At 48.7% G+C, this 27,465-nt stretch overlaps 2 protein-coding genes across 41 annotated transcripts in view; both read left to right on the forward strand.

Moving 5' to 3' along the window:
* The first annotated feature begins 29 nt into the window (after window positions 1–29).
* Window positions 30–10,954, forward strand: LOC121073612 (selectin P). Of its 38 annotated transcripts, none has more exons than XM_040564640.1 (18): window positions 30–1,519; window positions 1,876–1,966; window positions 3,653–4,036; window positions 4,137–4,244; window positions 4,428–4,610; window positions 5,743–5,928; window positions 6,278–6,463; window positions 6,593–6,778; window positions 6,907–7,092; window positions 7,220–7,405; window positions 7,535–7,720; window positions 7,850–8,035; window positions 8,164–8,349; window positions 8,477–8,662; window positions 9,143–9,328; window positions 9,454–9,576; window positions 9,918–9,948; window positions 10,555–10,954. In XM_040564640.1, the coding sequence occupies exons 1-18, from the start codon at window positions 1,400–1,402 to the stop codon at window positions 10,607–10,609; spliced, it is 2,955 nt and encodes a 984-aa protein (XP_040420574.1). In that variant the 5' UTR covers window positions 30–1,399; the 3' UTR covers window positions 10,610–10,954. The 38 variants fall into 38 exon arrangements, with proteins under 38 accessions (XP_040420574.1, XP_040420570.1, XP_040420588.1 ...); XM_040564638.1 differs by lacking the exon at window positions 30–1,519 and adding an exon at window positions 1,546–1,722; XM_040564637.1 differs by lacking the exon at window positions 30–1,519 and adding an exon at window positions 1,619–1,722 and having other exon boundaries at window positions 1,840–1,966.
* Window positions 10,955–11,135: 181 nt separating this feature from the next.
* The window catches only part of ATF6 (activating transcription factor 6), a 78,561-nt gene continuing 62,231 nt past the window's right edge, over window positions 11,136–27,465 (forward strand). For all 3 annotated transcript variants that reach the window (XM_040564677.1, XM_040564678.1, XM_040564679.1), the window contains exons 1-9: window positions 11,136–11,262; window positions 11,350–11,426; window positions 12,292–12,379; window positions 12,712–12,806; window positions 13,278–13,407; window positions 13,580–13,783; window positions 16,342–16,562; window positions 22,499–22,684; window positions 23,097–23,188. In XM_040564677.1, coding sequence (XP_040420611.1) covers window positions 11,193–11,262; window positions 11,350–11,426; window positions 12,292–12,379; window positions 12,712–12,806; window positions 13,278–13,407; window positions 13,580–13,783; window positions 16,342–16,562; window positions 22,499–22,684; window positions 23,097–23,188 — 1,163 coding nt within the window. In that variant the 5' untranslated portion in view covers window positions 11,136–11,192. The remainder of the gene's footprint in view (window positions 11,263–11,349; window positions 11,427–12,291; window positions 12,380–12,711; window positions 12,807–13,277; window positions 13,408–13,579; window positions 13,784–16,341; window positions 16,563–22,498; window positions 22,685–23,096; window positions 23,189–27,465) is intronic.

A 27,465-nucleotide genomic window follows, 5' to 3' on the forward strand; every position in this document is an offset into this window, starting at 1 on the left:
GGGCCGGGCCGCCTGGGGACTGGCGCCTCTGCCGCAAACAAGGGCAGTGTGTGCCTGCTTGGGGAGCTCCTCCCAAGCGCAGGAGAGAGCCCCGCTCAGCTCTGTGATGCCAGGAGGGGCACTCGGGACCCCCAGAGAGGAGCACGTGCCCCACAGCATGCTGATGCCTTCGTAGGAGGCAGCCTTGGGAGCCACCTGAGATGTGAAAGGGGATTTTCCAGCTCCCGGAAGAGCTGCAGAGGATTGTGGTCATTGCTCCTCTCTGCCACACGTACCACTCTCAACTACCCGCGAAGCATCCCTGAGTACGTGGCCATGTCCTGCCCCTTGCAGGGGCAGCCTCTGCATCTCAGCTACCTCACTTCTGTTTTTACAACAACACCAGAAACTATTTGTACTTACAAAAATAATGGTGGGAATATTTCTTTTCTACTGCTCTGCCCTACCATGTCCGGTCCCAGCAGAAGTGAAACAAGCAGGGGCACAACCTGTTTTCCTCCTGTCCTCCCCTGGGGCTGAGCACCCACAAACACACCTCTGACTGCTCCTGCCCTGGCGCAGCAGTGGCAGCTCCCATCCTGCCCAGGGGACCTCATCTTTCCAAGGCGTCTCCCTGCCCTGGCAGCCGCCCCTTGGCCTCTCTGTCCATTCCCATCCCAAACCTGCTCACCCTCTGCACCGGAGCTGACACAAAGCAATTGCTGCTGAAATCCTGCATGTACAGGCTGAGCTGCAGCTCTTCCATTAAAAGGGAAAATTGCAGTAAAGAATTTTGCAAAGATAATGGCAAAATACAGGAACAGAGTTTCATTTACATCGGTGGAGTATACAGTCATTGTAGCAGTTCATGGATTCTGTGGGATGGGTTCCTCCTTTTGTGTAGGGCAAGTCCCACTGGAGCCCCGTTAATTTCTTTGGAACTGGAAAATGCTTGTGACCTGAGGGGCTCCCGCGTTGCCTTTAGCTGGAAGTGAGCAGAGCAATTCCTGCAGAAAACCCTGCCAAGACGATTTCACTTACAAGCAGAAGAGGGGTAAAAAAAGATTTATGATGATTCAAGAAGGTGGACACAATGGGGCATTTTCCTGGAGCATTGGTGGAAGTTCATAAAGGATACTAATGGGGGTGGGGGGTGGGGGTTGTTCTTCTGTCCTGTTTTTGGACCTTTCTCATAAAGACTTAAAAAAGGCAGAGACAGGAAAATACATTGTGTAACTAATTGTTCTTGAGCAGTATATGAAGATTCACAGCCTGCAAATGAGAAGAGCATCCGGCACAGGAACTGGGAGGCTGCGAGCCACGCTCCTGCTCTGCCCGGTGCAGGAACCCCCGCGGCCACCTCTCGTCACACCTCGTCCCCCTGCGGTCCTCCTGCTGCCACTGCCAGCGCAGCGTGGAGATGGGGGGCCGGAGAGGTCTCGGTGGCCGTGGACCGGGGCTGGCCCCTCCGGGGGTGCCCTTCTGCACCTCCCCGGGGGCTTGGCCAAGCCCTGCTCGTTGCGGTGGGCTCCTGCAACAGGTAGGTCCCCGTGGAGCCCCCAGATGGGAGCAGGCTCCTGCGGGTGGGGAGCCCAGCGGGGGCAGGATGCGGGCTGGCAGCGGGGCTGGGTCGGGAGGGGAAGAGGCTGCAGGGAGGGAGAGAAGCTCTGCGGCTTGGAGGAAGCGCGAGCACCGCTGCCTGCTCAGGGCCAGGCACGGCAGGCACTCTGTAGCACCGGCATGGTAGGTCTGCTCCCCTCCCCGGGGACAGCTCGGGGTCTGCTTGGCAGGGGAGCACCAGCATCTGACCCACAGCTGGTGCAGGTGCCCTTGTGGGTGCACGAGACTCCTGTGTTGCAGGCTGTGCGCGCTCACGCCTCTCTCCCTGGCACGCAGGGCACCGCCGCGGGACAGCGCTTCGCTGGGAGGACGGGGGCTCTTGGCTCTCGTGGCATCTGCTACCTGGGCATTGCTGCCATCACATGGGGTAAGTGAGCCCAGCGTGACCCTGGAGAGCTGAGAAACCGGAGAAGGGCAGTGGGGTTATTTTTGGGGGCTGTCAGTCACACAGAAACCAGCGGGCTTTGCTGCCCATAGGACGTTTCCTTCGTACGTTGGCACTGCACAGAGCAAGACCTGCTGGTATCTGCTGTGTCCCCAGGAATTCTGCGTGGTCTGGGCTATTTTCCAAAAGACCTTTTGTGGCTCAGCTGAAGAGCAGAAGCAAATGCAGAAGTTTCAGGTGGAGGCTGAGATTTAGTTTTGCCGGGAAATCAAAAATACAAATGCACCCTGAGTGCGGCGGGCCCTGTGCCCCACACTGTGCCCAGCTGCACGGGGCAGGAGCATCAGGGTGTGAAACCCAGGCAAACGGCACCCAGGTGGGGCTCAGCTCCAGGTGGCCAGGGAGAGGTAAGATAAGGCTGAGCACAAGGAGGATTGAGGCAGGAGAGCATGTGGAGGACAGGTGAGGTGTGGATGGACTCCTTGGTCCTTCTTGGGTTGGGGTGTGCAGGGGTAGGGGGTGGCTGCTCCGAGGGGAGGCAGGCTGCCAGGAGATGCCCCAAGCTTCTGTCCTGAGACCCTGAGCCTATGGAGAGTGAGGAGCAGGGCTGCGGCTAGAGGCCACCTTTTTCTGCCCCCCCCCCCCCCCCCTTTTTTTTAACAAAACACATAGTTTAATCTTCCACAAGGAAAGACAGAAAAAATTAGGGGATTTTGCCTATATAAATGCATAGTAATTGGCCTGAGTAGACTTCTTGTTAGATTTGGGAAGCCCTAAAGTTGCATTTAATTTACAAAGCCCAGACTTTTGCCTTCATAATAAAAGTATATGATGTGCCCTCCTGAGACACAGGGTACCCCAGGCAGACTGCTTGGAGCAGATGTTGGCTCCCACCTTGCTTTCAGGCTTTGTTCCGCAGCTGTGGCGATTCCCCCTTCTAGGGAGAAGGGATAAGCTTTTTCATGGCAAAAACCGTTCGATTGCATCAGGTTGTGATGTGAAGCGCTGTTTATACAAGCAGTGTTTCAGCGAAGTACCCTTTGCTTCTGGGCGTGGGTTCCAGTTAATCTGGGCTTCATCCTGCCTGGTGGGCACAAGCAGGATGTCAGCTTCACTTTTGCAAGGCTTTGTTGTGCAATGCTGAGGTTTACAGGACTCTTCAGGCTGCCTCCAGCCCAGAGGAGCAGCCTGGCGTGCCAGATGCTTTTGGGTGTGGGGCACGCTTGGTCCTCTGTCTTGCACCAGGCTGACCCTCGTGTAGAATTGTAAAGCAAATGAGGAAAAAGAATTACAAAAGCGGTACAGTTCTGCACTCGTGGAAGGAAATGTGTGTTAAGGAACCATCTTGATACCATTTTTCCTCTTTGGGAGACCCCTGTGGGCAGGGGAGACCCAGCTGTCTCCCACTTTTCTTGTCCCTGTGCTGTTCCCTGTGCCCCACCTCGTCTCCTGCTATCTCTGGCCCACGCAGATCTCCACAGACCCTCTTTGAGGCCTGTTCTCACCCACACTTCTCCCTTTGTCCCCTCGTGTCCCCTTGTCCAGCTGGTCGCTGGTGTCTCTTGGCCCTGCTGCCAGCCTGAGCTCGCCCTCATGTCCTCACCGACCCTGTCCCCAGCCAGGCTCTGTTTTTTCTGTGGTGATCCTGGACCGTGTCCTCTCCTACAGGCATGGTGACACAGGTGGAGGCCTGGACGTACAGCTACAGCGACCAAGGGATCTACTCATGGGAGCAGGCCAGGAACTACTGCCGGACCTTCTTCACTGACCTGGTGGCCATTCAGAACAAGGAGGAGATCGGGTACCTGAACGCCACCCTGCCCTTCCACAAGCAGTACTACTGGATCGGCATCCGCAAGCAGAACAGCGTCTGGACCTGGGTGGGCACCAACAAGGCGCTGACAAAGGAGGCGGAGAACTGGGCGAAGGGGGAGCCCAACAACCGCCGCTCCAACCAGGACTGCGTGGAGATCTACATCAAGCGGCAGCAGGAGGCGGGCAAGTGGAACGACGAGCCCTGCAACAAGAGGAAGACGGCGCTGTGCTACAAAGGTGGGAGCGGGGCGGGTGGCACGGCCCCGGAGAGGGCTGGGGGCCGTGGTGGGGTGTCTGCCGTGCTGGTGGCTCCTGACCACGCTCTGTGTATGTGCAGCCTCCTGCCAGGCCTCCACCTGCCGCCCGCACGGCGAGTGCGTGGAGGTCATCAAGAGTTACAGGTGCGAGTGCCACCCCGGCTTCGAAGGGGACGAATGCGGTACCGGTGAGTGCCTGGCGGGCTCTGCTGGGGGTCAGGGTGCTCGTCCTGGGTGGCATCGAGCGGCTCAGCCTCTGCCTGCTGCAGGCTGGTGGCTATACCCCCCAAAAGCTCCCCACCCTTATTACTGAGCCCCAGTGAAGGATTCGCCATGCCACTAACGGGCCGGCGGCGCCGCGTCTCTCCCAGCTGTGCAGTGCCCCACGCTCAACCCCAAAGGAGCACGCATGACCTGCAGCCATCCCTTCGGAGACTTCCGCTACAACTCCACCTGCGACTTCGTGTGCCCAGAGGGGTTTGAGCGGCGAGGTGCGGGCACGCTGCAGTGCCTGGCTTCACGGCAGTGGTCAGCGGAGACCCCCACGTGTGCAGGTAGGGACCGCCGCGGGCTGGGACTCGGTGTCTTGCCACCTCCATTGCACCTGAGGCACCGTCTGCTCCTCCCCAAAGCCCCCAGCAGCCTTGGGAAGGTGCTGGGCACCCCGGAGGGCCTCAGAGAAGAGGGACGGGGGCTGCTGTCATGGCAGGAGGACGGGTGTGCCCTGGCAGGGCTGGGCAGCAGGGCCAAGGGGCGGTGAGATGAGGTGAGATAAGCTGGGAGGGACACAGAGGGCAGGAAGCCACCATGGGGGAGAAAGCCACAAAGGAGTGAGCTGCGGTTTGTTGTGCTGCAGAGGCAGAGAAAGTCTTCCTGTTGGCATCTCAAGGGCTCGCAGCTGCTCTCCCGGTGCCCCAGAGAGGTGCTGAGCTTTCTTGTGGTTGGGGTGTGTGCAGAGCCCTGCTCTACCTCCTCCGTGCCCCTGCGTGGTGGGTCTGTGTGTTTGCGCAAGGACGGGACGAGTGGAGACCCAGAGCAGATACGGGACACAAAGGGGCACCTCCTGTATGGGGAGACCCAGCGGGAAGCAGCGAGGTCATTCATGCACAGATAACACAGCACATACACTGATATGGACACCCCCTGAGTTCCCTGGATCCTCCCTGCCAGAAGGGGAGCAGGCTCTCTGTATGTAAAACAAAGTTTGCCTTGCAGTTAGCGCGGCCGACGGCGCTGTGCTCGGTGGGCCTGTGGCCCAGGGCTTTCTGCAGTTACAGGAAATGGTCACAGAGGGGTGAAGTGATGGTCTGCTGGCGGCAGGGTCAGGAGCTGGCTCCGGTTTTGTGGAAGTCCCCCCATATGCCATCCAGCAAGCTGCCCTGACCCTGCTCTCGGCTTTCCAAGTTCCCACAGTTGGTTTTCCAGAGCGCAGCTCTGTTTTTACCTGCTGACTGTATGTATGCTGGGTTTTTCTTTCCTATTTTTGCAGAGAATTAGATGAGTCAGTTGTTTGCCCCTGCTGATAATGGAGTTATGCTAGCGAGCATTGCCAGCTGGGTTTACTCCAGCACTAAGCACAGGCTTCTGCCGCGGTAGGGCTGGACGTGCCCTGGGTACCACAGGGACAAGGGACGAGGTGGTTGTGCCTGTTCCATCCTCACCAGCTCTGCCTGTGTCTGGTTGCAGCCGTCACCTGCCCCGAGCTGGCGGCTCCCAGAAGCGGCCAGGTCAATTGCTCCCACCCACACGGAGCCTCCGCCTTCAGCTCCACGTGTGACTTCTCCTGCCAGGAGGGCTTTGAGGTGACGGGACCGGAGAGACTGTGGTGCACGGCTGGGGGGGCCTGGTCGGGGGTCCCCCCGCACTGCAAAGGTAGAGCTGGGGTGTGTTTGGAGGGGGACATCCTGCAGGGAAAGGGGCTCTGTGTAGGACGCCTGCAGTCCTTTGCCCTGGGGCTGCAATCTGGGAGTGCTGGGGATAAACAGGGTTTTGGCAGAGCTGCAAGTGCTCCCACAAAATCACCTGTGTGGAGCAAAAATCCCTGTACCACCTACGGTACCTCGATGTCTCAGGAAGTGAGGCTTGCTGTCTGGAGTCAGGCTGGGAAAGGTAGATCAAAGACACCACCATAGGTTCAGTTTGATAAGGTTAGGATTAAGGCTTAATCCCTGGATTCAATCTCACACATATCCTCCCCTGAGACCCTGCTCTCCCCTTGCAGCCATCACTTGCCCGGTGCTCAGGGCTCCAGAGCACGGAGAGATGAACTGCTCCCATCTTCATGAGAACTTCAGCTTCAGTTCCACGTGTGCCTTCTCCTGCCAGCAAGGGTTTGAGCTCATAGGGCCAGAAAGCCGTGAGTGCACAGCCATGGGGACCTGGTCCGAGGAACCTCCACAATGCAAAGGTAGAGCTGCTGGTAAAGGTGTCAGTGGCCTGGACTTGGCCCCAGGATGTTCTTGGGCTTCTCATCCCAAGCAGTTCAGCCTCGCAGTCCCCTGGCTCCTGCTTGAAGCACGCCTCTTCTCCCTTGCAGCCATCAGCTGCCCGGTGCTCAGGGCTCCAGAGCACGGAGAGATGAACTGCTCCCACCTTCACGAGAACTTCAGCTTCAGTTCCACGTGTGCCTTCTCCTGTCAGCAAGGGTTTGAGCTCATAGGGCCAGAAAGTAGTGAATGCACAGCCATGGGGACCTGGTCTGGGGACACCCCACAGTGTAAAGGTAGAGCTGCTGGTAAAGGTGTCGGTGGCCTGGGTTTGGCCCACGGAGGTTTTGGTCCTCCTGGTTCCAAGAGTTCAGCCTCGCAGTCCCCTGGCTCCTGCTTGAAGCATGCCTCTTCTCCCTTGCAGCCCTCACCTGCCCGGTGCTCAGGGCTCCAGAGCACGGAGAGATGAACTGCTCCCACCTTCATGGGAGCTTCAGCTTCAGTTCCACGTGTGCCTTCTCCTGCCAGCCAGGGTTTGAGCTTATAGGGCCAGAGAGCCGTGAGTGCACAGCCATGAGGACCTGGTCCGGAGACACCCCACAATGCAAAGGTAGAGCTGCTGGTAAAGGTGTCAGTGACCTGGGTTTGGCCCCGGGATATTCTTGGCTTCTCATCCCAACAGTTCAGCCTCCTGTTCCCCTGGCTCCTGTTTAAGGTGTGCATCCTCTCTCTTGCAGCCATCACCTGCTCAGTGCTCAGGGCTCCAGAGCACGGAGAGATGAACTGCTCCCACCTTCATGAGAGCTTCAGCTTCAGTTCCACGTGTGCCTTCTCCTGCCAGCGAGGGTTTGAGCTCATAGGGCCTGAAAGCAGTGAATGCACAGCCATGGGTACCTGGTCTGGGGACACCCCACAATGCAAAGGTAGAGCTGCTGGTAATGGAGTTGTTGGCCTGGACTTGGCCCCAGGATGTTCTTGGGCTTCTCATCCCATACAGTTCAGCCTCGCAGTCCCCTGGCTCCTACTTGTGGTGTGCCTCTTTTCCCTTGCAGCCATCAGCTGCCCGGTGCTCAGGGCTCCAGAGCACGGAGAGATGAACTGCTCCCATCTTCAGGAGAACTTCAGCTTCAGTTCCACGTGTGCCTTCTCCTGCCAGCAAGGGTTTGAGCTCATAGGGTCAGAAAGCAGTGAATGCACAGCCATGGGGACCTGGTCTGGGGACACCCCACAGTGTAAAGGTAGAGCTGCTGGTAAAGGTGTCGGTGACCTGGGTTTGGCCCCGGGATGTTCTTGGGCTTCTCATCCCAAATAGTTCAGCCTCGCAGTCCCCTGGCTCCTGCTTGAGGTGTGCCTCTTTTCCCTTGCAGCCATCACCTGCTCGGTGCTCAGGGCTCCAGAGCACGGAGAGATGAACTGCTCCCACCTTCATGGGAGCTTCACCTTCACTTCCATGTGTGCATTCTCCTGCCAGCCAGGGTTTGAGCTCATAGGGCCAGAGAGCCGTGAGTGCACAGCCATGGGGACCTGGTCCGGAGACACCCCACAATGCAAAGGTAGAGCTGCTGTTAAAGGTGTCAGTGACCTGGACTTGGCCCACGGAGGTTTTGGTCCTCCTGGTTCCAAGAGTTCAGCCTCACAGTCCCCCGGCTCCTGTTTGAAGCACGCCTCTTCTCCTTTGCAGTCATCACCTGCCCGGTGCTCAGGGCTCCAGAGCACGGAGAGATGAACTGCTCCCACCTTCATGGGAGCTTCAGCTTCAGTTCCACATGTGCCTTCTCCTGCCAGCCAGGGTTTGAGCTTATAGGGCCAGAGAGCCGTGAGTGCACAGCCATGAGGACCTGGTCCGGAGACACCCCACAGTGTAAAGGTAGAGCTGCTGTTAAAGGTGTCAGTGACCTGGACTTGGCCCCAGGATGTTCTTGGCTTCTCATCCCAACAGTTCAGCCTCCTGTTCCCCTGGCTCCTGCTTGAAACATGCCTCTTCTCCCTTGCAGCCATTACCTGCCCAATGCTCAGGGCTCCAGAGCATGGAAAGATGAACTGCTCCCATCTCTATGGGAGCTTCACCTTCACCTCCACGTGTGCCTTCTCCTGCCAGCCAGGGTTTGAGCTGAAAGGGTCGCAGAGCCGTGTGTGCATGGCCGTGAGAACCTGGACTGGGGACACCCCACGATGCAGAGGTACAGTTGGTGCTCACGTGTGTGCCTGGATCATGTACTCTGGTGAAGAGATGCCATGTCCTCAGGATCTGTCCCCAGAGTCCCTCTGTTAGAGTTGCTGAGCCACATGTGCTCAGGCAGGTGGTGCTGGGAGTGGGGGGAGCTGTGTAAGGAGGCAGTGATGAAGCCCCTGCATCACTGTCCTTATCCTGATGCCTTCTGTGTCCCCAAGAGGGGTGTGTACACTGGGTGCACAGCACCATGTGGGTGCTTGACCCTCTGAAATCAAGCCTCCTGGGAAGTGCCATGCATGGCCAGCGCAGTGTGCACTGCTCTGCATTAGTAGAATGCGTTCCCCAGGATCCCCTTCCCTTTAGCACTCATCTGTGGCAGCTCATTCCCTGGCTCCCCAGCCCTTGGGCCCTCATCCCACCACCCCCAATGCCATCCCACCACCCCCAATGCCATCCCACCAACGCTGCTGCTGTGCTCTGCCCCCAGCCATCAGCTGCCCAGTGCTGGAGCCCCCGAGCCGAGGCCGCCTGAACTGCTCTCACCCCCACGGCAACTTCACGTACAACTCCACCTGCACCTTTTCCTGCGAGGATGGATTTGTCCAGATGGGAGCAGGGCTGCTCAGGTGTCAGGCCACGGGGAACTGGACCAGCCATTCCCCTGTCTGCAAAGGTACGGTGGGGCTGCGCTCCCCAGCCTCCTGTGTCACGTCTTGAGCGTGGAGGGGGGCAACCCAGCAGCTTTGGCTTGGTGAAATCCTTCTGGTAACAACCCGTGGTGTTGTGGGTCTGTTGCAGAGGATGCTGCCCCCTTCTTAAAGCAAATCCTGGTTTACACCAGCAGCAGTGCTCTGGTGGTAGCTGGTGTTGTGCTCTCCGGGACGCTCCTTGCCTTACTCGCCAAACGGCTCAGCGACAGAGGTACAGAAACATCTCCTGCAGCCCGCGCTCGCTTTGGCTGGGGACTTTCAGACAGGGTGGTTACAGAGACCCAGGGAGGGTGGGCTGATGGGAAGGGTTTAGAAATGTGACACTGCATCCAGCTAAAAGTGTCAGCAGCCAGACTGGGGGGAAAGCCAGAAAAACACCTTTCCTCTTGAAGAGGGAGAAGGCAGTTGCCTCAACGCCTCCCTCCTCCATCCCATGCTTGTCAAGCTTGGTTCAGTTTAAGTGCTGCTGCTTCCCAAGCCCTCTGCTAAAAAGATCTGGTTATTTCTTTTACATTGGCACTATCCGCATGGACACTTCAACGCCATTATCAGAGGAGAAGAAGAAGCTCCTGAACCCCACCAGGTGAGAGCTGTGCCCAGGGCTGTGCCCTGCAGGCAGCGTGGGTGCTACCCCTGCAGTCACCACACTACGGTCCAGTCACCCACGTCCACGTGTGTGAGGCTCCTTTGATAAGAGTGGGAGAAGTTGAACTTGTGGGTCCCCTCCAACTCAGGATATTCTATGATTCATATTCAGTGGCTAATGAGGCTGTGTTAACTGGTGCTCATCAAAACCCTGTGATTCTGCTGTAGTGCCTGACTGCAGCCCCTGGGGAGACATGGCTGACACGAGTGCTTTCCTCACACAAGCATGATTAACTAGCAATAGAACTAGAGGGAATAGCCTCAAGCTGCACCAGGGGAGGTTCAGGTTGGAAATTAGGAGACATTTCTTCTCAGAAAGAGTGCTCAGGCATTGGGACAGGTTGCCCAGGGAGGTGGTGGAATCCCTAGGGGTGTTGAAGGAAAGGTTGGGCCTGATGCTTAGGGACATGGTTTAGTGGGTGACATTGGTGGTAGGGGGGTGGCTGGACCAGATGATCTTGGAGGTCTTTTCCAACCCTAATGATTTTGTGACGATGACTACCTCTTTTCCCCTGAGCTGACACCCTTATGCTTTTCCTCCTAGCGACCTCGGATCACCAGGTGTCTTCACCAACGCAGCCTATGACTCCAACTTGTGAGGTGCGTGCTGGCACGCTGCCACCTCGCAGCCCGCTGGGAGACATTCCTTGCTCGGAAGAAGCGGCGTTTGGAAAACTCACGAGCTTGCAGGCTCCTCTGCCTGGAAGCGTGTGTGGAGAGGAGAACCCCAGGTGCAGGCCGAGCAGGCAGAGAGCCTCCCAAACCCTCTCCCCTCTCCTTGCAGGCGGGGGCTCCCCTGCCCAGAGCCCCCTCACACCCCACGCCGCAGCCCCATGTGTGTGGATGAGACCCCGGAGCTCAGCCATGGACCCTCAGCTTGTGTGGGAAGGGGGGAGCCCCCGGCTGGGTTTTGGGGGGCAATAAATAAACGTGTGTGTGTGCGACGTCTGCCTCCGTGTGCTGTGGGGGGGTTGGGGGGGGATGCAGGGAGGAGGATACGGGAGGGGTACAAAAAGGGGAGGGGAGGGGGTTCATGGGGAGGCGGGGGGTATATGAGGGGGTGCGGGGGTTGTGTATTTTTTATTTTTTTTGGGGCGGGGAGCCCCTGTCCGTCGGAGGCCGCCGTAGCGGGGTGTGGCGACGGGCGGAAGCGGCGGTGCGCGGAGCAGGAAGGAGGAAGCCATGGCGGCGGCGGAGGCCGAGTGGGAGCCCGCGGGGCTGCTGCCGGCCGCGGGGGGCGGCCTGGACTGGGGTGAGGGGGGCCGGGATGGGGATGGGGCCGGGCCGGGCGGAGCTCAGCCCGGTGCCGGTGCTGAGGCCGCCGTTTCTCTCCCCGCAGAGGCGGTGCTGGGCGAGGAGCTGGGCGAGCTGCTGGGCGCCGCCGGGCCGCCGCGGGAGATGGGGGACGAGGCCGAGGTGAGCAGCGGGGGGCCGGGTCGGGAAGCCGGGGCTGAGGGCAGGGGGCAGGGTCCGCACCTCCGGCGCAACCCCTGCGCTGTCCGGCGCCGGTCCGAGACACACGGAGCGTGCCTACGGAGCGTAGGGCTGGAGAAAGCGTAGGAGCTGCTGTACGAGGGCAGCAGAGCGCTCCTCGGCAGGTCACCGCTCCTTGCGTGTGTTGTCGTACGATAGGTTGAACGATAACTAGTGCGTAGGAAGTGATCTTAGTCTCTTTTTTTCTTTCTGTTGGAAAACGAAATTGGTGTCTCTGGTTTTAGGCAATGATGACGACGTCAGTTTGTTGTGGGGAGGCCTGGTACATACTTACCGTCATGGAGATGATCTTGAGCAAATCAGTCTTTGTGTCTCCTCCTCTTGGTGTACTGATGCAGCTGTCCGCTTTTATCTGTAAAGTGCTTTGAGATGTGACGATGGAAGGGCGTTGATTGAATCCTTCCACAAAGGTGAAGGGAGAAGATGGCAACAAGTCACCATGCCTGTACTGTCTAGGGGGTGGTTCAGTGACTGGACTTGGAACTTTTGCTTTAGTTTTGATAACAGAACAACAATTAGTGATGCCCTTGAACTGAAATGCTCTTCTCCTATATTTCCAAGCTTTAAAAGAAGCTTTTTTTTTTTTCTCTTTGTAGTCCAGTTGAGAATGCCCCTCTAAAGTCTTTTATCTCTGCATGCCTTAAGGCAACTAAGCGATAGCACCTTTGCTTTCCTCTGCTTTTGTTTGCTTGTCACGAATTGTAAGAACGTGAACCTAACAGCTGATGGAAGGTCTCAATGTATGTTGTCTTTTTGTCTTGTTTGTTTTTCCAAACTGTCGTTTCAGGAAAATGATCTGTATAACTTTCATTTTGACTTGGATTTGATGTCTTGGGACTCAGACCTTTGGAACATTACAAGCCACGCTTATTCAGGTAACTTGCTGGTTGTATTCAGCAGGTGTGGCAATGCCCCCCTGCACCACAAGGGTGAGCTGTTAGTACTTTATGGTACCGATAATTTGGCACCGTTTGATGGCCTGCTGAACGTGTCCCTCTGGTGAGAATTCAGGCAGTGTTTCTGTAGGATGGGTGCAGCTGGTGAGGGCTGGCCTGCAGGCCAAGCTGTTAAGTGTCTTTAATCTCTCAAAGCTCTCTGCTGTGCCTTGCTTCAGGAATTAAATAGCTGGTGTAGAGTAATGTGTTCTTTACTGATCTCCCCTTGTTAAAGACTCGTACGGTAAAACTTCTCTGTCTGTCTCCTGCAGATGCAAACGTGAAGGCAGAGCCCTTATCGCCAGCCACTTCGAGTTGTTCAGTCCCTTCTCCATCGTCTGCGGACTCGCCAGTGCAGAATGTGCCTGTATGCAGAAACCTCCACGTAACACAGATAGCAGGAGTCATTCAGACCCAACTGTGACAAACAAAAAGCTTGTTGATTTATGTGTCTGACCAACTTTGTAGAATAAGAGGAAACAGCTTATTTTTCCAACCTTTGCACTAACAACATTCCTTCAGTAATGTTTTCCTTACTCTCCTACTGAGATTCATTCCAAAAAGAGCAGGTTCAGTTCTGTTACCTCAGTTGTGTGCCTGCTCGCCAAACAAAATGCCTTTTGAAGGCTTCTGAGTCCAGCAGTTGCTGGTCTCTGCCCCTCTTCATTCTGCTGATGAGAAAGTGCTGCTTGGGTTTTCAGTGTTGCTTAGCGTTGGCCAGAATAAAATAGAACAAAACCTTTCTCTTATTTTCTGCAGCAGCAACCTATCTCAGTTTCTAGTAGTCATTTTTATCTGTGTTTCTGAAGCTTTAACCTCGTCTATTTTCCGTCTGCAGGATGATATGGACTTCAGCTGTAGCTCCCAGATGTCTCCCATCTCCCTCTACATCAAGAGTTCTGGAAGCCCCGCGTCCCCTGAAGGAGATGCAGGGAAGAAGCCTGCTGTCAGCGCCACTTCTCGCTCTGGTAGGAGAGATTGAGTTACTTTGATTCCACAACTATGGATACGTCAATTTTAACAAATGTCGTAGATGGGTGATGAAACATACCAAAAGCCATGCTGCTTCCAGCCATTACTGCTGGATTTTTTTTTATTTTAGATCCTCTGGTCCTACTCTGACTCTTCTTCCTTTCCTAGCAAATAATTCTGTGAAAACTCTGAAGAAATGTCAGTCAGCGTCTAGGCCTTCAATACAACCGAAACCCCTTCTGCCTGCTGTACCTGAGGCTCAGGCTAACATTGGCATCCCAGCTAAAACCATCATTATTCAGACTCTTCCAACACTTGTGCCGCTGCCAAAGCATCAGCCAGTTGTTAACATCCAGCCAGCACCTCCCAAAGGTAGGTGAATTGTCATGACTGAGCCGGGTCCTGGGGGTAAACACCATGTCTGTTTGGAATGGTCCCTAAACTGAAGTTAGGTTTTGCAGGTGAAACGGAAGGAGTAGGAAAAAAGAAGCAGGAGGGGTAGGAATAAAAGAGGGATGCTGCATGCTTTGCTGAAAAAGGTTTATGCTGAGAAAATGTCCTTAGTTCTAGTGTCATGTAGTTGTGTGCAAAACAGCAGTTACCTGAGCATAGTGTGGAATGGCAGACGGTGTGGCAATTCCCTGAGCACTGGGAATTGTGGAAGTAAAGCTGCTATTCTGGATAGATCTCTGGGGATCCTTCACTCTGCTCTACTTGTGATTGGCAAGTGGTGCACAGGGTGAACCCTGTTCTACTCTGCTGTAACCAAAGGAAGATCCAGCAGTCAGGATGGCTGAATGCAACTTGAAAGCTTGGGAAGGAGTGATAAAAGTTTTTTACCTACATGAAACTCTGACACAGAATGGGAGGAACGTGAGTTTATGGCTTTTTCTCTACTTAAATAACATATAAAAGGAAGTTATGAAATCTGTTAAAAGTTATGAGAACAGTGCCGGAGGTTAGAATGGTTGCTTACAGCTATAAGCTGATGTTAACAAGAGGCAAATGATTTCCTGTCCATTGTCAAGTTTTCACTCCTCCTGTTGCTCTGTAACAGTTTGTTGAAGCCTGGGTCTTTTTTTGGAATCCCAAGCACTATTTTATGCTGCTGCAAAGGGAGCAGGGATGTTGACTTGCATTGTGGAAATTGTCAGATGCAGTTGCTTGTTTTCACCAGCTGATGGCTGCAGATTTTTGCAGCTGACTGTACAGGCGGTGAGGAGTGGAAGGGAAAGGAGATAAATATGTCAGTGAATGCATCTAGAAACCATTACAATAGTGAAATTTTGTCTTTCTTACTAATCGCTCATCCATCAGGAGCTAAGCCAAAGCTGCAGAGGCTGACATTTGTTGCAACATGCTTAGGATTGTTTGACTGCTTAAAACGCAGGGCAGCACAGTCAGCGTGACCTAATTCTTACTGTGTCTGATGTTCCAGCTGATAAAATACCATCTGGAATAAGGAACGTTGGGGGTACGAAATTTTTGGGTATAAATACAACGCTGTGAAGATCAGCTTCTCCTTTCCCCTGAAGAAAAGTCAGGAGAATAGCTTCTATGAGGCACTACAGAGGAAATACTGTTGGAAAAGTATTTCTGTGCAATGTATTTACTTTGATGGCATATTTAAAAATTCTGTAGTGCCCCTTCCATCACAAAAATATTTTGATTAATATATATTAGTCAAAATCCCCTGCCCGTGGCACATTGGAGCTGCCAGATGGAGATGTGCCAGTATCTTCAAGGAGGGTAAGGAATGACCCTCCTTTTTATAGTCACTTTCATGAAAGCCTAGAAGAAGAAAGCATGATGTTAGAGCATCACATGCTTTATGCATTAAAAAACTTATTGAAAGCATCTCAGATTTACCGTTTGAAGTTCTTAAATAGGATAGTTCTCACTTAATATACCTTTAATATCATCTCTGCAATAAAGAGGCCTAATCCTTTACCTCGCACATAAAAGATCTTGGAGCGCTGGGTAATTGACTTCATTCTTCATCTTCCAGAAAGTCGGATAAGTGCTGTAATACATAGTCATGCATATTGATCGGAATGCTCAGCTGGAATGTGCTGCTACTAAGAGGCAGCCAGGTCATCTTGTTACAAAGGATTAAAGAGATGTTCATGTTCTTTCATGCAACAAAGTATTACTTAAGCACCTGCTTGAGTTAAATGTAGTTCTTGGACTGAAGTTTCTTGGATGTGACTGTTCATAATTCCATTTCAAAGCTCTTTGGAAATTACCTCATTTTTTCTGCTTGCTTTTCTTCAAGCTCTGTTCAGCTTGTGTGTAACGTTTCTTATATAAGGCAGTACTTTTTTTTCCAAAAACTTGTTCTTGTCTCAGTGTGAACTGAGGCTTTAACTTGCATTTTGAAAGCATAACTGAGGTTGTTCTTTCTTGTTCATCTTTTTCTACACTGTTTCTGAATTGTATAGTATGAGTCACTTCTGTGTAGTAACATTTCCACAGCGGTAAAGTAGAGATGGACAAAAGGCAGCAGCAGAAGGATGAAGGTGAGCTGCCTAGGTTCTTTGAAAAAGTTGATCAGTGTGCATCAAGTGTTAGCATAGCAATATTGAAACAAGAATAAGTTTCTAAAAAGTACTGATTTTTCTTTTTTTTTTTTTTTTATTAACCTTGAAGAGCCAGCAGGTTTTAAGAGAGAGAGTGATTTAATGAATCCCTTTCATATGTGTGCTCTTTGTTTGCAGGATGGATTAAGGGCCATGCAAACTTCTTTTGAGACTTTTTCCCCTGTGGGAAAATGTTGAAGAATTGGACTTAAATATAGGGCAGGGAAGCAAAGCTTCCTATCACCTCTATCAGTATCAGTATCACCTCTATCAGTATCACCCTACAAGCTGACCACATACAAATCATTTTGTACCATATGCTAAGCACTCGCATTTGTTCTTGTGTTCTAGGTCAATCAGTGGTGCTCCCCCAGCCCACCATGGTACAGCTCCAGGCTTCTGGGGTGCTTCCTGCCTCCCAGCCAGTCATTGCTGTCACTGGGGGGACCACGCAGCTCCACAATCACACGGTGAATGCGCTGCCCCCGGCTCCTGGAAATGGCTCAACAAGTGGCAAAATCGCAGTGACTAAACCCTTGCTGCAAAGCACCACACCGACGGTGGGGCTGGATGTAAGTTCTGACTGTGTGGTGATAGCTAATAACTGAACTCTAATAGGTCATGATATGGAATATTTTGTGTCTGAAGCCTTTAACCCACATACTCAGCAGGTACAAATCAGTGCTGCTCTACTAAAGGTAGGTTAGCTGAGCGGGCTTAGCTGTGTGTTAATTTGGCATTCACGCAGAGCAGAGGGGACGCGTCAAATTGGCTGGATGACTTCCCAGTGTGTTAATTATTTGCTGGTAGTTCTGACTCATTTTCTACTCCTTCCTCAGGAGTATCAGACTTTGCAAAAGTATTTCAGTCCCAAATGGCCAATTTCAAGTACTGTTCTCATATGCAGAAACAAGCGCTGTTCCCAGTTCCATGATGCAGAGGACTCAGGTTCTTAAGATGTTTTCTGTTCTTCCTGTCTGTTAATAGTAAAGCCATTCTCTTCAAACTTTGAAACTTTCAGCTATGGAAAACAGTAAGGCTGTTGATCCAAACCTGCTGGAAAAGCGGAGTTCCATCCTTTCTTGTGAAACAGAACTTCTGGAGGTTTCTTCTTGAACAATTGAACTTTTCAGTATTCTTGCTGGAAAGCACGCCTGTCTGGGGGAAATGGCACTGTGCATTAACAGACTCGTTGGCTGTGTTGGACCAAAGCAGTGCTGGACCAAAAGAAAATTCGATTTGCTTAACTATGCAAGAGAAAAATATTAACATTTTCAAATTGTCCTGCAGGCTCAGTTAAAACTTGCAAGATCGTTTTTCAGGCACTATTACCAAATCTTTTCTAACACTGACATCTTCTCCCCTTTAACTGAGAGGAGATGGTAAGTCTCCACTGTGTCATTTCATTTTGTCACCTTTGTGATAGTGTTTCAAATACCTCTTTGTACCTGCTGTTCAGAATGCTAGTCCACATGTCAGTGAGCCTCTCTAATGGACCCTGACTCAGCAAAGAACTTAACATAAATTTGACCAAAGCCGTTGTTGGTACAGCTTTACTTAACAAAGTGGTGGTCTGGGTTGCAGCATCTGCTTATCATGCAGTTTGCTTGATGTTCCTCTTGCACTCTTGCCTAATTTTCTTCCATATAACTGCCTGATCTGCCACCTTGACTTCATAAATTGCAGTACAGGACATTGTTTCTCAAAAGCATGTTTTCTACCTTCTTTGGAAGGGTGTTTTTATACAGTTTCCTAACATCCAAGAATTGCCAGTCATGCTTAATAATAAATGTTATTAATTCTTCATGTTTGTGACTGGGCTGCATTTTTAAATGAAGAAAAAAATGATTTGCTGCAAATAATTCAGAAACCACACTGCAGTGGAAACCTAATCTTGAATTTGCAAAAAGCAGAAGAACGTGTGTCAGCAGACAGACCAATTAAGAGGACTACATTTGTAAATGATAATAGCCAGCCATACGAAGCCAAGCTGAAGAAATCTGTCACCGGTCATTAGATTTGTTACTCCCTGTAATCAAAACTAGTGTGGCACCTTGACGTTGTCTGAATTGGAGGTTTAATTGACAAAAGCTCCTTATTGTCATCACACTGCTTATACGCGTCTGTGACATTCAATAGTCAAATGTGTAACAGAGGTAACAAATAACTGTGTTTTAAATGATAGTCGTATGGATATTTCCACCTGAAGATGTTCTAAAGAGGCAGTTTTAAGACTTTATATTGGCCTAAACGCTGGACATCTTACCTGTGTTTATTGAAGCATGAAAAAACCAATTGCAACTGCTCTTTGGTACGTATTGTGAAATAGCACTTTGAAAAAGAACAAATGTGTCAGGATCCAGGCAGCAGCAGTGGAGTTAAAACATCTTGTGACTGCCACAGACACCATATGGGGTGTTCGGAGCTGCACAGATGTGGCTGTCATTTGAGCTCTACAACACATGTTTTTGTTTGCTAGTCTAAGCAGATGTTGCAGGGTAAAAAGAAACACTGCAGGACTTTCTTTCAAGCCTAAGAGGGATAAAGTGTTAGCTTAACACTCAGCCCTTCAGATGGATTAGACTGAGATCAGTTGATAGCAGCCCGACCTTGTGAGCGCCCTGCTTTGTGCTTGTCCTGATGGGCGCGCATTTAGGAGCTTGCCAACAGCAGGGAAGTGCAAGGCTTTCAGAGCAGCCATTCTTCAGTAGGAAACTGGCGAAGAGCTTTTCAGTTGGAGGTGCTGGCTACGCAAGCCACTCTTCCAGTGAAGGAAAGAAGCTCTTAACTAAAAAAGCAGATTGCTGTTTCTGTTGGAATTAAATGATAGGAAGGTACAAAGAGGTCTGTGAGGGAATCCGCTTTAGTCGTGTGCTTATAGGGACCTCTCGTGTTAACACTCTGGTGAGAAAAGATTTCATTCTGTCTCAGAATTTTAATTGCTAAGAAAAATAAACTAGTTTATGCAAAATTGCTGAGTGTAAGTATGGATTTCTGTTAAAGGATCCTATTTTCTGAAGGTAATTGTCAGATGAAATAAACTCTTAAATTGTATTCTGTTGAGTTAGAGGCAAGAAAAACCATAGACTTTTCATAAGAACAGAGAAATACTTTTATAGGTTTTTTTGTTTCTGCATTTAAGGTGCATCTTCAAAGACAGCACCTTTCATAAGCCGAGGTAAGAAGCCATCTGATGTAAAGTTGAAGTGGTTTGGACTTGCAGCTCTGTGTTAACTTTCTCAGTGTGTGTACACAAAACCCTGTGGAGAGCTGTTAATTTTAGTCATTAAATTAACTTTTACCCAGTGACCTGTGTGAGATACTCTTGCCGGCTTGTGGCAAGAATATATAATCTTGTACCGTGCAGCTGGCACTGGAATGCAGGTTAAATTTTCCTAAGAACTGAGTTTTCTTTGGAAGACTATTTTGAGGTAGCAGTGTTTATTTGTAAAATGTGTGACCCTTGGTAAAGACTGAAGATGTGGGACAAGCCGAATCTAGCTAGTACTGTTTAAAATGAGGTTTTGCAATGAGTATTTCCCCTCTCCATATTTACATCTTTTTTTTTTTTTTTGGTGTAATTGTGTAATTTTTGAAGCTGGGAAGCAAGAATTGCATCACTGGTTAATGTTTGGTTTTAATGTCATTTTTTTCTGTGTTTCCCAAGAACCAGGAGTTACTATCTTGAGCAGTAAATCAATACTAAACAACCTACAAAGGGGGAGGCTGCAAAAAAAGTTAGCAGAGGCGTTTGCTACCTTTCATCTGCGTTCAGCGCATGTGCAAAGCGATGTTGTTCAAGCTGTCTGTCATAAACTGGTTCCCTCTCTTTCTTCTGATTATCAAAATGCTCAGCAAGCAGCATGTTTATCTTGATGCCAAGCCAGCTCTGCAGTGCCTAGCTCTGTACTGCTTCCAAGGGTAAGCATTGTTGCTGTTTCGCGCACACAACTCTTTCCACTTCCTGCATCAGCTTAAGGCAGAATCAGGTGCGCAGTTACGGCTTATGCCCCATGAAAAGCCAGGCAAGTGCTAGAGGGTTGACTGAGGACCTGAAACTATTTTAGGGTTTGTCACCTAACCCACAGTAACTCAAGGACACAAACAGCTGGTTTTCATTCAAGGAAGCTTGAGAAATGAGTCAAAGTGAAATTGGTCTGGCGGAGGCTGAAATGCAGCTATTGCACGGGGACCTCGAATTGGGCAGGGTAGAGCTGCTGTTCGTGATGGCATTTGGAGAACACTGAGTAAAGGAGGGCAGTCTGGATAAGCACCGCCTGAAACATGGCTGGTAGGTTCTGAAACAGCCGTAGAGGTACCTTCGGATGTACGGTAGTGTGCAAACACCACACCAGTGCTTTAACTCTGTGATTTCTTTGGAGAGCGCATAGATCTGCCAGATTTTCCAGACACTTAGAGTCAAAATATATCTAGTAGTGAATAATTCTGAACAAGTCTGCAAACAAATTGATGTAAACAAATTGTTCTTCTCTGTTTGACTTCAAGATGCAAAGCCTCTATAAATAGAGAGGAATGTTACGGTACTTGTTTGGAGTATCACACAGCTCAGAGAAGCCAAAGCTGCTACATGAACGCATGCCTTGTTTTTGCATCTCTGGATAGTTGAAGTGATCCTGGCACCAAATTGGTGTGTTCTGTACCTTCTAGTCCTTGGTTAGCCTGAATCTTTTTCCCCTCCGACGCTGTTATGTGTCTGCAGAAGTTTGCTTATGTTAAGTGTTGGAGTACTTAAAAAAATCAGCACAAAGCTTAGGGCTAATGAGAATATATTAAAATCCCTTCCTTTTTCACTCTCTGCTTGAGAGAAAAACTGGAGTAAGTACAAACAGCTTCACTTTCACAGGCTTTTGGTGGCAGCAGACTAGACTTGTAATAAATGATCTTTACAGAAAGCAGTTAGATCAACATGGAGACGGCCCAAAATGTTAATGCACTGTAACGTGTTTTCTTAGTCTTTGTCACCAGACTGCAATATCATGAAGAAGGATGACTTCTTCAAACAGCCTGTAGCCCGTTTTCCTCGCAGATGCCAAAACTCTAGAGCAACATATTGTCCATGTGCAAGTATATACAGGGAGGGAGCTGTAAAGCTGTGATTAAGATTCTTTAAGCAGCCAAACTTTAACTGGGGCACAGTATCTGATTTTTTTAATGCTACTGTTCTGTGACTTATTTATTTTTTTTCCTACACTAATATTCTAAAATAGATCTAATCTTTTTTCTTTAGCTTTCATGCTCTAAGAGATAAAGGCTCCTCCAGTGTGTGTGTTGGTAGCTACTGGAGGATATTCAGGTCTGTGGAAGATACAGTGTTCAGTTGTCTTTCAAAGTAAACATAATTAAATCACATCCTGTTGTGGCTTAATGATGTGATGGAATTCTTCTGGTTTTAATCAAACAAAAAGCACAGTTGCCGTTGCTAATCTGTGTGAAAAGGAAATCAACAGAGTAGTCTTTGAGCTTAGAGTTTCAAGTCGTTTTGTGTAGCTCTGCCGTATCGATCATCCATCGTTGTCCTTGTCAGCAGCAAGATGCTTTCAGTCTGGGGCGTCCCACTCGGTGCAAACCACAAAATGAGTAAGTGGTAAATGATGATAGACTGCTCCTGCTTGGGAAAGAAATCAGAGTTGTCGAGACTGTTGGGGGATGGGGGGTTGCTTTGAATTGTCCCCATCTGGTGTTGCAGACTGCCTGCCTGCTAGTGGTTGCAGTGCATTGTGTGCCCTCCTGCAGTGTATTTGCTGCTGTAGCTTCATCCAGGAGTCTGGTTTGTGCGCTCTCATCAGAGACTGTTCTGTGAACCCAAGCACATTGGGTGGGACAATCAGGAAATTTGCATCAAAACCACACTTATGATCTGAATTAAAATGTTAATGTAGACTCATCCAGAGGATGCAGTTAAACTGCCATGTAGATGCTTGATACACATCGAATGTGCACCCTGAGATCAGCAACAGCATTCAAAATCTCAAAAACCGTAGAGCAGAGCTGGAAAAGGTACAGAAACAGGTGTAATCAGTGTGGAAATGGCTTCTGTGCAGGAGAGACTAAAAAAACTGTAGGACTTAAGAAAACAGACAACTGTAAAATGTAAAACACCTGTAAAATGGCATGTGATAAAATGAAGGTGAAGGACATCCTTGTTGTCCTGCAGACCTGTAGGTACGTATTTGCTTTCTTTGTGATTTGACTGATCAAATCAAAATGCTGCTTGATATACCTTTTGTGTCCCCTGCACGTAGGAGAAGGTTGAGAATGCAGCTGAAAACAGTGCAGGGCCTGATTTTTAAAATTATCCACGAGCTGTAACTCTTGGAGGTGTACGATAGCTAGTTGCCTCTGTGCTGAGCGTGTTGGCTCATTAGAAGCAGAGTAGGGGAAGTAATCTGCGTAGACTTTTGACAAAGTAGAGCAGCAGAAATTATGCATGAAGCAGAGGCACTTTTAACTTGCAGGTTATTAACAGCCCTTGGTATTGCCTGTCTAGGTCAATGTCTTGAGAAGGCAGCAGCGCATGATCAAAAACCGGGAGTCAGCCTTTCAGTCACGGAAGAAAAAAAAAGAATACATGTTGGGACTAGAGGCCAGGCTGGAGGCAGCCTTACTGGAGAATGAGAAACTCAAGAAAGAAAACAGCACACTGAAGAGGCAGCTGGATGAAGTGGTATTAGAGGTAAGAGGCCGTGATGAAGATCTGGCTGTACAAACAGTTCCTCGGGTGGAAGGCACTTGAGTGGAAGCATGCAGGTGTTGACTGGAAGACCTTTGGGAGTTTCTAGCGGACCCTCCCACTCAGAGCAGGACTTCCACAAACTCTAGGTCAGGTGGGCTGCTGAATCATCTAGTAACTTTTAATTCCTTATTTCATGGTGCTTCTGAAGATTTTACTGAGAAGATAGACTGGATCAAATTGGAATATAGTGTACAAAAGAAATAGTTTTATTTCAAAGTAGTTCCGGAGAGTATTCATACATAAATAGACAAATATAAATCTAAAAAATAAGCATAATCTGGTTCATTTAGCTTCTGTCATAACAGTCTGTGCCATTTTTTACTTCACGTGTTCTCTGTTTTTTACTGTCTAGAACCAGAAGCTCAAAGTATCATCTCCTAAGAGAAGAACCCTGTGTGTGATGGTGATACTGGCTTTCATAATGTTGAATTATGGTCCACTGAGGTAACATACTTGAGAATTCCTCTTTGCCTTACCCCCGTACACTTGCTCCTGATTGTAATCAGTAGTAAGTTTGCTGCCAGGTGATTTTTGTTTGAATTTTTGGTATAGGCTATGTTGTGTTTTAAGCCTTGAGCCTGAAATCTGTCTTCTGTCCTTTATGCTTCTCCTTCACAGGGGCAGACTAATCTGTGTAATGGTTCCTCTTTTGAAATCATTCTGGCACCAAGAGCTGCATCTTGTACTTCTCATTTCTCTTGGCTTTGGCATTTTGTTAAGCAATGCAGAGTGTAGCAGCTTGCTTCATTTATACCTGAGGGGATTAAAGACCTGTGTTTAGAATCCTTTTAGAAAAAAAGTCAGAAAAAGCTATTTCTGTCCTTATAATTCATTTTTTGTTTGTTTTGTCCTGTGTATTTTCTTGTAAACTTTCAAACTATGCAGATTTATTTCCACTTTTATTTATGCATACCTGTCATTAGAGAACAGCTAGAGTCATGAGTATATAAATCAAATGTTGGGCTTTTCTAATTCCAGTGTCTGTTAAAATGAGATGCTGAAGAGTCGTTGTTGTCTTTGTCTCTGAGTTGACGGAGGATCTGCCAAATATTCTTTTAACAAGTTATTCTTATTTTTAAGCTAGGAAGTCTGCGGGGTTAGTTGAAGTGGTAATCAAAAGTCTCTCATTTGAACTGTGTCAGTGGGACATAAGAACTAGGGAGCAGGAAAAAAAATGCTTCATTACTGCCCATTCATTTCATAAAGAAATCCACAGAAGAGAGGAGATTAAAAAGGGTTAATGTTGTAATTAGTACGTTGATAATGATTTGTTGCGTTTACCTGTCTATTTAACCTGTCTTTGGAACATAAGGATCTTTTGTATGAAACTGTTCACTTTTCCAAAAGGGGAGGATATTTCAGTAGATTCCCAGTCAGCAATGTCTCCATTTGTCTTTAAAAGCCCCGTCAAACTAAAGGAATAGGATGAGATAAGTCTGGAGGAAGACTTTGTTTCCGTCTCTGATAAACTTGTAAAATGTTGGCGTTTGTATTTTTAATAATGCTAGTAAATTTGATAAAGGTGAAATTACTTTTGAAGTATTTGCATTTATTGCAAATACTATTTCCTTTCTATCAGGCAGTAAAATACAGTGCAGTGTCTTAGTGCATTTAGCATTTGTATTGGAATTTTTGACTTGAGTTGGAATGCTTGAAGCTCTCTTAGTTTTGAGAGACCTGGAAACAGGACAGAAGATGAGAGTGGGAAGACTTACTGCAGTGCACTGAAGTTTGCATCAGCTCCTCTGCCCCCAGCAGTGAGTAAGGGGTTGAGCTTGATAGGACGAAACTGCTCTCAGAGTAGACTGAGAGGTCGGTTTGTGTTCATATCTATGCAACAACTGGGAACTACAGAAATGTGACAAGGTTAATTTTTTGACCTGATGGATGTTTAATAAATTAGATAAAGCAAAAAGAAATTCTTGAATGCCTGGCTGTTCTTGGCCAGCGTAATAGCCGAGCATGCCAGTGTAATCACTGAGCCTTAACTTGGTGGTCTGTGTCAGGACTGGATTTAGACAGTGAGGAGAAATGCATATTAGCAAGGAATTACTCTTATCTTTCTGCTTTTTTTTTTTTTTCTTTCCCTAGCAGCATGAATGCTTACCCTGCAGTTAAAATAGTAGACTGTATTAACGTGGTGTGAACGTTGATTGTGCAACACCCTTTGGGAGGCCCTGAACGTGGGATATACAAACAATTACTTCAGAGTTCACTCCTCCCATATACATTTCCTTACCCTCACAGAGGTGTTACTGACTGGTGGCTCCATGGATGCGATAGCCATGACTGCTGTTCTGCTTAGACCTTAACAACAGAAGCTTCCAATGCAAGTGATGTTTTTCATTCTGTAACTTCTTACAAAAGTACAAAATTCTTGTGATAATGTCCATGTGAACTTACAGTTCATTGAAAGAAAAATTCCCCGAGTTGGCAAACTGTGGAAGATGTAATTTCCAAGCAGTGGCCAACTGGAGATAAATCTGATTTGAAACCTTGTGTAGTGTTGCCATTTCCTCTGTGTAGGAAATCATTTGCAAACCTGTATGGAGGCATGACCGCATTCAGGCACAAAATGTTTTGATTCAAACATATTAGCAGTGAATATTGTGTTATTTAAAACCAATGAACCATTGCAAAGAGGGAATGACATCCAAACAAAGCAGAAGTGTGGGAATTTCACCCCCTAAATTCTGTAGCAGATTTTGCAGTTCCCTTAGTTGGCTTTATTGTAAGATGCTTCTCAGCTTTCTAATCAGAAGTGATAGGATTCTTTGAAGGCTAGAGGTAAAACAAAGGAACAGATATATAGGTTTTCTACTTAGCTGTCTATTTCTGTCAAATCAGAGAAGCCAGGGAAGTGGCTAGGATGGTTGGGGCTGGGGATCTGAAGCAGGCCCAGCAGTCCTGCAAACCCTCCCTGGCTTACAGGGGCCAGTAGCAGCAGTCCCCAGGTAGTCCTTCTTTCCTACAGAGCTGCGTGGCCACATTTTGTGTTTGTCAAAGGTGAGGTGTTTGTGATGCTTCGTGGAGGACTCTGAAGTCCTCTTCGTGGAGGACTGTTCTGCTATTTTCAGCTTATGGGAAGCAGTCCAGGATGTGGCAGCCCTTGGCAAACATGTTTAGTGGATAAAATTATTCTGCTGGCACAGAATTTTGCCTCCTGACAAACACATTGTGTGTGGATAATCTGTACCATTGAGCCAGTGAATATAGGAGTGGTGCTGAAAGTCTGGTAGGGAAGCCAGCTTATCAGACCGAGAAACCTGTTAGAGAATATTGGAGGGGGAGTCGAGTCCAGTTCGTGTAACTGATGACAAGATTTTCAGAACGACCCGCAGCCTTGGAACTGGCACCATGATATCTCTGGTAGAAGAATGTAAAGTAAGTTCGGTGCAAATGTGAATGGAATGCTTTCTGCTCGTCAGAGTGGCATGTATAGAGTTAACTGGAGCTCTGCATTACAGCGCACTGTGCTGCTAAACTATTTTAGGATTGTTTATATTGGATATTTGTATAGAAACTGAAACTTTCAATTATTAAAAGCAAAAGTAATTCAATGGGAATTCAGTTAGCGTAAGCTTCTCTTTAACATATTTGCTTTATACTAGGTGAAAGGTGTCCAGGAATTTCTCGTCTGTGTGTCAATGAACTATTCTCTAATCTTTGTGAATTATTTAGATCTGAGTATAACATACATAAAAATTTCCCTTTATTTTTACTTAAGAATGATTGGTGATGTGTATGAAGGGAAAAGGGTGCAGTTTTGATTTCATTCCTTGAAGAGGTCACCCTCTTGCCTTAGTCTTACATACCACGAGGTGCAAGACAGGAATTGGCAACGCGCGGTGTTTGCACAAAAGGCTGTGCGAGCACAGACTTTGGCATGCAGCAGGGCTGGGAGCTGGAACCACAACATCTGGAGGCAGGTATCTGTGAGAGGCAGTCTCCTGCCTTCGTGCTTGCCCTCTGCGAGAGCGTGCATCCGTCAGCACCCTCAGGTTCTCAGCTGGCATGGCACTGCTCGGAGTGCTGACTTCTGGCATTAAGACATGTCTAGTTAGCTGTGCATTTTTGTATCGCTTACAATATGAAATCTGAAGATTTCTGGACTGTTATAATTCCTAGGTTGCTTTTTTTTTTCCTTTTTAATTTCTGTATTTGTGTTAGACCATGCCTGGGTACTAACCAGATCTGAAAAACAAGCACAAACAATGTTGAAACAAATGGAAACGAAGCTTGCGTGCTAAAGAACTCCTGTATTTATTTTGGGAACCTTTTTCTTTTATTTCTTCTCCCTGTTTCCCTTTGAACATAAATTATCTTGTGCTTTTTTAATACAAGTTCTACATGTGATGATAATGTATTTGCAGGAAACCAACCAATGAGTTGCTAGAGGTGGCAGACTACTGGCCTGCTTGCTCATTTATTTGTTTGTTTGTTTATTTGGTAGGAATAAAAGAAATGTATAAGAAGTAGGAAAGGGAGAACGATCACAGAGGATGCATCTGTGTTTTGTATTTGTACTTCTGTATTTGTACTTCTTGTGGCAGTAGCAGCAAAGCAAATAAGCCAGATGCTTGCTAGTGGCCCTAGCATTATTTTTTTGGGCTACAAAAAACATTTGGCTAGGTACTTTTTGTTGGCCTGGTCGGTCTGCTCAAGCTTACATGATCATCATCTAACAAGAGTTTTTAAATATTTATAAAGATAGCCGGTCA

Source organism: Cygnus olor, chromosome 8, assembly GCF_009769625.2.
Source record: "Cygnus olor isolate bCygOlo1 chromosome 8, bCygOlo1.pri.v2, whole genome shotgun sequence".
NCBI classification, from domain to species: Eukaryota; Metazoa; Chordata; class Aves; order Anseriformes; family Anatidae; genus Cygnus; species Cygnus olor.